The sequence below is a fragment of the Plectropomus leopardus genome, chromosome 8 (assembly GCF_008729295.1).
Source record: "Plectropomus leopardus isolate mb chromosome 8, YSFRI_Pleo_2.0, whole genome shotgun sequence".
NCBI classification, from domain to species: Eukaryota; Metazoa; Chordata; class Actinopteri; order Perciformes; family Serranidae; genus Plectropomus; species Plectropomus leopardus.
In genome coordinates this window covers 35,360,343-35,371,696 of record NC_056470.1, presented here as the reverse complement: position 1 = coordinate 35,371,696, position 11,354 = coordinate 35,360,343, and the positions used below count along the sequence as shown (strand labels likewise).

Below are 11,354 nucleotides of genomic sequence, written 5' to 3'. Positions count from 1 at the left end.
GAGAGAGAGAGAGAAAAGTGGTTTCATCAGCATTCAAGTCGGATTTGCTTCTTTCATTGGGCTCAGCTGGCTCTGGTACCCAGTGAAACCACCACACCACCACCACCAGGGGGCAGTAGAACCGAGCGCGTTTAAATGTGTGTGTCAAGCGTGTGTGTGCATATGCATGTGTGTGTGTGTGAGAGAGAGAGAGAGAGAGAGAGTGGGAGAGCGAGAGCCAAAAAGAGCAAAAGAAAGTATGCACGCCTGATTGTGCAGACAAATGTGTGTATTTGTGTTTGTGCCAACCTTGTTTGTATGCTTCTGTTTGCAGCCTCTGTGTGTGTGTGTGTGTGTGTGTGTGTGTGTGTGTGTGTGTGTGTGTGTGTTGTCCTGACAAAGGCTCCATCCAGCCATACTGCAGAGGGCTGCTTGTTCCCAGAGACCCTCAGAGCTCCAGGACGCCCAGTCTCTCCGCTGCCTGCAGCCCAGACACAGCAGCCCCGACACGGACGCAGAGCCTCGCCTCCCCCTCCTCCTCCTGCTGCTCCTCCTGCTGCTCCTGGAGCTCCCACACCTGTTTGGACTACTAATGGACGGGAAACACAGAGTCGAGTTTTAGAGTGGGAAACCTGGGAGTTTAAAGAGACAAGGCTGCGAAGAGAAGAGAAGAGAAGAGAAGAGAAGAGAAGAGAAGAGAAGAGAAGGTGAAAACAGAGGACATCTTTATCTTGTCTGGACTACAATCTGGAGGACGTCTCAGCAAAAATCCGGCTTTTCTTCATCATTTAGAAACTTTCTGCAGCTTCGGTCGATGTCTCGTAAATAGCCGACAACTTTGGCGTAATTTTTTTTTTTTTGGGCATTGTTTAACAAATTACTGTCTTTTCCTCTGACTCCGCTCTGAACGAGACCTGCATCTTACTGAAAGGTTTCGGAGACTTTGCGGGTTGATTGTTTTTGGAAACACTGCTGGAATTCTGGAAGTTCTTATTCTGTTTTCACGTCCTTTAAGGCACAAAAATCTCCAGAATCATTCTGGTCGACCAAATTTGCAGGGAGTCTTTGGTGTTTGAAGTCTGCGTCATGGCCCCGTCTGTCGGCCTGTCGTTGTGTCTCTTCCTGCTGCTTCTGGTTACGGACGCAAAGAGTGTCGGGCAACACGACAGTCAGAGCGGCGCCCTCGACAAACCCTCCTCCCTCGTCAAACTGGAACCCCTCTGGATCACCAAGGAGCAGCTCAGGACCCGGGACGTCCCGAACCAGAGCGTCCCCGAGATGCTGGATCTAGATGCGGACCAGCACCGCCGCCTGGCCCGAGGCGCCGACGAGGAGGAGCAACAGTCCACCTTCAGCCAGTCCTTTGAGAACGACTCGGTGACAGCGCCGCAGGCCACCGAGTTCGCCAACGTGACCAAAGTGGGAGCAGGGGACGCCAGTCACCATGATGATGATGTCAATCATGGAAACGCGTCCAGCTCCGACCATGACGCCCCGGGACTCTTCAACCCCTTCTACCCGCTGGCGGACGGCTCGTACGCGGCCTACGCGGTCCTCTTCCTGGCCGGCCTGGTGCTGGCGGTGGGCGTGGTGGGAAACATGGCGGTCATGTGTGTCGTCTGGAACAACTACTACATGAGGTCCGCCTGGAACTACCTGCTGGCCAGCATGGCCTTCTGGGACTTCCTGGTCCTGGTGCTCTGCCTTCCTGTGGTGGTCCTCAACCAGCTCGCCCATAGGAGAATCCTGGGTGACATCACCTGTCGCATGGTGCCTTATATGGAGGTGGGTGGGGCTTAGATGGAGGTGGGATCTGGGGTTTCTTACCTGTCCTGGGAGAAGTCTTTGAGCCTGTTCACAGCTGGTGTTACCATGTTTCAGTGGACAGACGAGACACGTTCACACCTCGTCACACGTCTCCAGCTGACCTCGTGTCAGATTTGTTACCATAGACGTCACTTACGCTTTAAGGTCAAAGGGCCCGGCGTACAGTTATAACGCCCACACCATCGCCCGCTGCTGACTCGTCGTGTTAGCGATGTGTCCGTACAGCCGGAGATATCGCCGTCGGCAGACTTCGACACGTCTCCTTCCACCCGCAAAAATACGGACGGTTACTCAACACTTCGTCCAACTTGTCGTAAAATGGCCACAATGTCACAAAAGCAGCGACCACGTCCTGTACGGATGACACAGTCCAGAGATACTCAACTTTCTCTCTAGAGTTTTAGGAAGTTTCTGGGATTTGAGGACGTTTCTCGATCTAGAATAACGTGTCCTGATGCGTCTCTGACAAAAGCTATGTCAGTAATACCGCAACAAGCCAAATCTGTCCCTCTAAAATTCTGATAATATCGCAAAATCCTAGAAACGTCCTAAATCTGAGAAAAGTCCTAAAATCAGAGAAAAGTCCTTAAATCCAAGAACTCTCCTAAACCCCTGGAAATCTCTTAATATTCCAAAAAATTCCTAAAATCCTGGAAACATCCTTAAATCCTGGAAACATCCTGATATCCTAGTAACATCCTAAAATTGAAACTTCCTAAAGTCCTAGAAATGTCCTAAAATCCTTGAAACACGTATGGGGCCGCTGTGGCCCCTGGCCTCCTGTCATTCAGAAAAAGTGGCCCCTGAGCAGAGCAGGCCGAGTACTGGATTAAGACTTAACCCGGGACCTGACTTGGACCTGGAGCAAATTAAACTCGGCCTAAAGTCTGCTCAGCCGTGTCAGTTTGTGGTGCGTTCAGCTTCTTCTTGTGCTGCTTTCAGACGTCTTTCACACGTATTTAACCCTTTGAATCCCGAGCACATTGGTTTGATTTTCTTTAAAAATTTGGGGAAAAAGAAAATGAGGAACTGGACAAAAACAACTTTGTTTTTTGTTGACGTGAAGCTCGAGATACAAACACGTCTTCGAATCGCTCCGTCGGGTCATCAGCCGTCGCTTATCGAGTGTAGTTTTTATTTTGTTTTTCTGAGAAATGTTGGAGGTTTTAAAACGAACACGCGGCCGTCACTGAGACCGAGAGGCCGTCGCCGTGGAGAGCGTTGCTGTGTCCGCTGGAACGTCCTGCTGCTGCTTTCAGGGTTTGACAGGAACAAATTTGGGGTGAAACTGTGTTTGTATGATTTGTAACCCTCGCCGTCTCTGGCGGCCATGTCGGACCTTCGGTCGGCAGAAGTGAGCGGACGTGATTCGTCTGTTTGCACTTTTTCTCAAACCGCTTTGTGTTTTTTTCTCTTTGGATCGGTGAGGCTAACAGTTTCCCCCCGCTCCCAGTCTTTGTGCTAAGCTAAGCTAAACACGTCGTGGACCTGATCTGACGACGGTGAACAAAAGTGACTGATTTCTGTCAAAAATGTCTCGTAATAAAATTATAAAATTATTTTTAAAAAGCTAGGGAAACATTTCTAATTACTATTATTATTATCATTATATACTTATTATCATTATATATATTATTCTTATTATCATTATTATCATTATTTATTATTATTATTTATTATTATCATCATCATTATATAGTATTATCATTATTATTATTTTCATTATATATTATTATTATCATCATTACTACTGCTGTACTATGGTTCAGTCAGGTTATAGATTCACTGTTTAAAAAATAAAGATTACAGTTGACTTGAGGGATGTAAAAATAAAAACTCATGACTGATATTTTATTTTGTGATTTCAGGTGGGTTTATTACAGGAAAGTCCTTTTTGGAAATCACTGAGATTTCTTTATATAATCGAGAGTTTGTATTTGTATTTTTAATGGTTGATGTCTTCAGCAGGAAATGGGTTTGAGGCTGAAAGCTGCAGACAGGAAGTCAGATTATAACATGAGATCTGTTAGCTGTAAAATTAATATAAAACAAAACCAGTTTTCAGTTTAACCCTTTGACACCTAAGCAAACTGGCTTGATTTCTGTTAAAGGCACGAGAGGAGGAAGGCAATGAGCAGCTTCACAAGAAATGGCCAAAGAATCAGAAAGAAATGTATTAAAAATTAACAAGAAAATTACCTAAAAATAAGCAAAAAAAAAAAGAAAAGAAAAGAAAAGAAAAGTAGAAAATAAAAACAAGAAAATGACCTTAACCTTGTGTGTAGTAGTTGATGGCAGTTGGTAAAATTGTTTTTCATGTTTTTTTAAAAAAAAAAAAACACACAAAGTAAAAAAAAAAATCTTTTCAAAATATTTTTGCGGTACATTTTTGGTTATTTTATACCTTAATGAAAGACTTTATCATAATGGTAAGAAATTTTTTAAAAAAGAGGGTAATTGCTTAAGATATTTACATACAAAACCCCAAATCCCCAAATATTCAAAAACCTTTAACTTTAAAATTTGTGTCATATTAAATTCAAAAACATTAGAAATTGTAAAATGACAAAGACCATTTTTGTGGCGAGAGCTGATGGAGCTGAAGCTGAAAAAGGGACCCAACATGGCCGTCAGCCGTGCTCTCGGTTTCCTCGGGACGATGACTCTTTTCAACACATTTAAGGATGTTTTATTGTGTGAGTGTAGATGTTGTTTTGATCATATCATGTAATCACCCCTCCTCATTTTTTTCTATGAGTATTTCTTCACTTTTTTTTTTGCAAAAAGATTAAAAAAGTAAAAATGAAAAATAAAATAAGCTAAAAATACTTGCAAAATTACACTAATTCTCCTGAATAATTTTAAATATATAATTATGATATTTATTAACATATTTTAGTTTTAGAAACGTTTCCCTAGCTTTTTAAAAAAAAAAAATTATTTTATTATAATTACATTGCCTTTTTTCCCCCCTCATGCTTTAAAAATAAATCAAACCGACTTTTTCAGGTTTCAGCGCTTCGACGCTTGTGAAACAGCATCTGAACGCAGCACAAGAAAACTGATGTCAATCCAGGTGTTAAAGAGTTCAATAAACTTTATAGACAGTTTGTATTTGGTAAATAAATATGAACATATAATGTCCTTATGGATCAGACTCTCACTTTTCGGCCACAGAGACTTTTTTACCAGGACATTTTTTACTGACATTAATACCAAATTAAACTTTACATGTGAAAAAAAATTGATATTTAATACGCAAATTCATAAAAACGTTTCTTCCCATTGACCAAACATTGACTTTAGCCGCCGTGTTTCTGCATCAATGACGTGGCGTCGGCGCCTCGTGTTGTAAAATGACGCTGCTCTCAGTGTTCACAGTTTGTTTGTCTGCTGCAGCTAATAGATGCAGAAACTAAAATAGGAAACTACTAAAAGTAAATGAGAGCTACTAGAAACAAAATACACAAATATTTAATTTTTTTACCATCAGTTGTTGACAATGTTTCCATGATTTCAGCCATTTCTGCGGCCCTGAAACATCACGCAAATGTGATACTCGGGTATCATCGAAATTTCCCAATTTTCCACTTTTGAGGGCTGATCATGTGCTCGTAACTGGTAAATCCCGTAAATACGTTATTTTCTGAGGAGTTATTTTCTGTCATAAATGCTGAAATTAGCTCTAAAGATCAAAGCTGTTTTCCGTACGAGGCTGTGAACACGTTTGTTTTTCTGCTGCTTTGTTGGACGTTCTGACATGACGGTCTGTGAATGCCTGGAGGACATTAGAGGAGCTGCAGGTTTTGGTACTTGAGCGTTGACCCCTGATTTGGATGCATGAACTGCATTGACAGGCGTCTTCCAGCACACTTCCAACATGTCCAACATCAGAGTTTTTCCCAAAATGTTGAATAATTTCTTTAAGCTTTGACAGTCTTCTCAGTTTAGTCAGTTTCTGATTCTGATTGATCAAACTGATGAAAACGCTCTCTGACCTTCACCGCGTCTTCTCCTCGTCCCCGCAGGCCGTGTCTCTGGGCATCACCTCCTTCACCCTGTGCGCTCTGGGCATCGATCGTTTCCACGCCGCCACGTCCTCGTCCCAGCCGAAGGCCCGGCGGGTGGAGCGCTGCCGCACGGTGCTGCTGAAGCTGCTGCTGGTGTGGCTCGCCGCCCTGCTGCTGTCCAGCCCCGAAATCTTCCTGTGGCAGCTGAGCCAGGCCGTGTCCCCGTCCACCGGCCGGCTGGTGGACTCCTGCACCATCACCCCGTCCTCCCCTCTGTCCCTCTACCTGCCCGACTCCCTCCACTCTCTGCTGCTCAGGTACCACCAGGTGAGAACAAACAAACACACACACACACACACACACACACACACAGACAAAAGCTGCTGTACTGCAGTGATGCTGATGCTGGCCAAATCTGGCCCCTGACAGGGTGTCGTGTGGCCCCCAACTGTTTTCTAATAATAATAATAATAATAGTAATAATAAAGTGATTGACTCTGAATTGTTTCTGTACTTTTAGTCTCCATAAGTGTCAGAGTGAATAAAACAGCATCAAAATAGGTCAAAAAAAGTGCCAGTCGAGGATCCCCCCCACACCCCGACAGAGGTCCTAGCTAAGACCCTAATGTCCTAAAATCCTAAAAAAGTCATAAAAATGTCCTAAAATCTGAGAAATGTTCTAAAGCCCTAAAAATGTCCGAAGATCCTAGAAATAACCTAAAATTCTAGAAATGTCCTAAAGTCTGAGAGGCGTTCTAAAATACTAAAAACACCCTAAATCCTAGCAATGCTCTAAAATCCTGGAAACATCGTAAAAATGTCCTAAAATCCGACAAATGTCATAAAATTCAGAAACATGTTTGACACCACTGGTCCTTTTACCAGTAACGTCTCTCTCTTCATTGGCTCCGTTTCTTTTGGCATCGAGTATTAAATCTGAATTTTGACTTAAAGTATTAAATGTACTCACAGTCGAAGGTTTCCGTCTGCTCTCTTCACTGCGTCCGAGCCGTCAGAATATCACAATCCTGCTGCGCTTTCTCCCTGAGGTAAAACATTTCAGTCACTGAGCGGCTTATAAAATAAAAGAATATATTTAATACTAAATCTCAAAATAGAGGGGAATCTCTTTAACAGAGGCAGCTCTAAAGTTACAAGAAAATTACTCGTTACATTAAATACATAACATGACGAAGCTGAACGGTGATTCTTTTTCTAAACCTCCGCCCACCGGCAGGGACGATAATTTGTCAGATATCATAGAAAGTATCGTATGAGGCTGCGTTGTACTATTACAAACAAAAAGAGTACCAAAAAGTATTACCGTAAAGTAATCAGATTACTTCTGTACTCTCTTTCAGGGTCGCATGTGGTGGTGTTTTGGCTGCTACTTCTGCCTCCCCATCCTCTTCACCGTCCTCTGCCAGATGGCCACCCGCAACGTCAACAGCGACTCAAGCTCCGCCCAAAAGCAGCGTAACCAAGACGACCGCTCGTCCAGTCAGAAGCGGCAGCAGCACCAGGCGGTGGAGCGGCAGCTGAACTGCACGCTGCTGGCGTTGGCGGTGGTTTACGGCCTCTGCGCCCTGCCCGAACACGTCTGCAACATCACGCTGGCCTACACGCACATCACCGTCTCCGAGGACACGGCCGCCATGCTGGCGCTGTTGCATCACTTCCTGTTGTTTTTCAAGTCGTCGGTGACGCCGGTGCTGCTGCTGTGTCTGTGTAAGGTACGCACGAGGGTTAAAGGTCGTGAGGCTCACTGGATTCGAGTCAGGACACTTTGTGAATACTTTTTTTCAGATTGGTGCACGGACCACATGACAGCACTGTCGGTCTTATTATGGGATGTCTTCGCGTTGTTGTGGTTTTCATATTAAAGTTGCATATCAGCTGCAGAGGGTCACACGTTACGAGAGATTTCACTGGATCCCCGACAAGTCTGTCTGCTCTCCAAACTGAGTTAGCAAGACTACGCGCCAGATAGTGGCCCCTACACCAGTTTTTTTACGCCCAAACACAATCCGTTTCCAACCATAGCCAAATGGTTTTTGTGTCTAGTTCGAACAACTCATTAACCACATGTTGCTGAAACGTGAGAAAAAACAACAGAAAAAACAAACGTAAAGTTTTAAGATATCCACCACATCAGGAAAACTTAACCTGCTTTACCTGGGGGCCACTTTTGCAAAATGACCGGAGGCCGGGGGCCAGTTGCAGCTGCCCCACACATGTTTCTAGGACTTTAGGACGTTTCTCTGACTTTAGGACATTTCTAGGATTTTAGGATATTTCTTGGATTTTAGAAATTCTTTTAGGATTTTAGCACGTTTGTGAGATTTTCAAAAACTAATTTCCTATCGGGGGCCAGATTTGGCTTGCATGCTGTGAGTTGAGTATCCCTGACGTAGTCTTTGTCAAAGATGCATTATCCTAGATCTACAAATGTCCTAAATCCTAGAAATGTCCTAAAATTGTAGAAAGTATATTAAATATCCCTGGACTATATCATCAATACAGGACGTGGTGGGTTTTTCAGAGACATTGTGGTAACATGCTATAACTTGCCAACTTAAGACAATTTGGACAGATTGTTTCGTGTCCATATTTTTGGACGATGTAAGGAGACGTGTTGAATTCTGATGACATTGACATCTCCAGCTGTACCGACACAACCGCTGCCATGACGAGCCAGCTCCGATTTAAGGACATTTCTAGGATTTTAGGACATTAGGCGCTTAGCTCAGAGCTCTTGTCGCGGGGTGTGGGGGATCCTCTACTGGCACTTTTTTTGATCAACAAGCTCTATTTTGAAGCTGATTTATGCGCTCTGACACCTAATGTGTATTAGAAAATGGCTGGGATGCCACCTGGCACCTTATCGGAGGTCAGATTTGGCCCGCAGGCCTTAAGATGAGTATCACTACATCGTGATCTATCCATGGATTGCAGAAATGTACAATGCTAACTTTTATTTTACTGATTGGGTTGCCAGGCTCGCTGTTTTCTTCAGCTTCAGTCTTTATGGTATTTGCCCAACACAGAAAATTTCAAATATGCAGAGTGGCAGAATCACACAGAATAATGTATTAACTGACAAACGCGGGAGAAATGCACACATTTTGTGCACTGACACATTGAATCTGGAGCCGGTGCAGATGCAGCTGTAGGTCTGCAGGAGTCATTAACGCTATTGTTGTTCTTCGATAAAGAGAAGCCATCAGAGACGGACAGCACTGACCTGCGTGTTTGTGTTTCAGGCGCTCGGTCAGGCCTTCATGGACTGCTGCTGCTGCTGCTGTCAGGAGTGTCAGCCAACCGCGGCTCAGGGCTCGCCAAGCTCCGCCCAGGTCAAACTGAAGGCAGCCAATGAGACGTCCATCTTCTTCGACAAGGCTAAAGAGACATCAGCCATCTTGTCCATCTCCAGCTAGAGCCATAGGTCCCTCTTTAACCACCATGTCCTCCGTCCATTCATCTTCTTTTCTACCCTTCATCACTGTTTCTCTTCTCTTTAGTTAACTTCTCTTTTCTCCTCTCTCCAAAGCTTCTCTCCCAGAACAACGATCGCCTTTCTACCTGCCCTCTCGTCCTCTTCAGGAGTTTCCATTTGTATGATATCCCTCTATGGACACAGTGTTACCCCCTCCAGCTTCCTGTCTGTACAGGAAGTGATGTTTAATCTGTAGTGAGATTAGAAAAGTTGCTGTACTTGCACAACCAGCTGTTGTAAAAGCAGGAGCCTGTTTCAGGACTCTCCGAACGGACTCTTCTCTCCAACTTCCTGCTGTAATAATGTACGACGTGAAAATCCTGGACGTCCGAAGCTGATTTTTTATGGAAAAGTAGCGGGTGGATAAATCCTAGTTTAGTTAGGATCCTAGTTAGGATAATTAGCAGCAGTTTAAAACCCTCACAGGCGCTCAGTGGAGAACACGAAGAAGCTGCTTCTAAGCTCTAAAAATGAGGAGTGGAGTTTTTGGTTAATGTACACTTATTGAGTCAAACTAAAGATCCGCACACTGTACCAAAAGCAACCTTTCGATCAGAGATCTTCATCAGTGTGCCGATCTTTTGTTTGACTCTTGCCCTGGTTTGATTTTTTTGATCTTGCACCTGCAGAAGTCCTTTGGATGTGCGTGCCCTCCTACTTTGTTTAGTATACATTTATACCCTTTTTCCATCAAAATCTCCACTTCTTGAACCGCATCTCCTCAGGATTCTTGTAACCCTGATGCTATCTCACAAACCAGCCCGGGTTTTCAGTAGTTTTGAGTAAAACCCTTATAATCAAGGATATGTCATCAACAGAAGGCGTTCGTGCACAAAGAAAAGACCTAGTTTGTAGAGATAAAAGTGGAGTTAATTGCAAGTTAAATTTTAAATTAGATTGGCGCAGCTCTTCAGGTTATAGTAAAAGTAATTTCCACAGCTTCTATTCCTGTGAAGAATGAACAGCTTCATTTATGTTTCCAAAAGGTAAGGAAGTGGAGAAGTTGGGGCAGGAGTGAGATCTGAGGAGTATTTGAACAGGACTCAGACCGTCTCGGTACTGAGGCGGTCTCTTTGTACAGGAAGTTAAACTGTGTAGGAAGTTTTTAAGTGTATTAATATGTCTGTAGTGCAGTTCTTTCACTGTCAAATTCAAAATAAGTAGAACAAATGAAGAAACAGAAGACATGAATGTAGATTACTTTAAATGCTAGATGTATGACTAATTACATCTTTATATGAAGGGAAGTGAGATAGTCAGGTTTTTTTATGTCACAAGAATGTTTATGCCTTTGTAATGTTCAGTGTCACAATGTTCAGTTCATATAAATATTTGTCGGAGCCGACTGTGCCTTAGTGTCTCCTCAGCCCTCAGCCCGGACTGTCAGACCCGCGGCGTCTGAATCAACAGATAATGAATCAGCCAGTAGAGAATAGTCAGTCACTAATTTTGCTTTTATCAAGACGTTACTCTGAGAGAAAAAACAGTGTCTGTGGGTCATGACCTGCAGCTGCAAGTTCACCAAAAGTCAGAGATGTTTAGTGCAGCACATCTTTAACACTGAAATTCCAACTATCAATCAAATATGGACAAAAATAAATTATGAGACCTGGGTGTGCTCAACTACAGAAGCCAAGAACAGCCATGTTTGCATATATATAAGACTGTTATTTCAAGATCATGAGTTATTCATTTATTTATATTGAGAAAACAAGCTTTTTTATCTTGTGATAATGAGAAAATCAACCCGTACCAGACCAGCATACATAGATGACATCTGAAATAACTTATTAACAGACTCATTTGTTACGCAGATGATACTCTGATTTACTTTTAACGAAAAAAAAATTGTCCAGTAGACCCAATAAGCTGGTTATTAAAGCAACTAAATAAAGTAATGGCATTGTTTTTTCTGTTAGAGGTAACATTAAGAAATGTCCTTTTTTTAATTTAAGTAGAAAATAGGTTGAAATCAGGTTTGATCAGTTAAACCAGACACTAATTCTCGAGTTCTCCATAATCATCCCATAATCTAAAGAAAA

General features: G+C 43.1%; 1 protein-coding gene across 1 annotated transcript; it reads left to right on the top strand.

The window, feature by feature from the left end:
• The first annotated feature begins 342 nt into the window (after positions 1-342).
• On the top strand, positions 343-10,974 carry LOC121947574 (G-protein coupled receptor 37-like 1). The gene is made up of 4 exons (XM_042492683.1): positions 343-1,764; positions 5,835-6,143; positions 7,178-7,549; positions 9,080-10,974. The coding sequence occupies exons 1-4, from the start codon at positions 1,066-1,068 to the stop codon at positions 9,251-9,253; spliced, it is 1,554 nt and encodes a 517-aa protein (XP_042348617.1). The 5' UTR covers positions 343-1,065; the 3' UTR covers positions 9,254-10,974.
• The last annotated feature ends 380 nt before the right edge of the window (positions 10,975-11,354 follow it).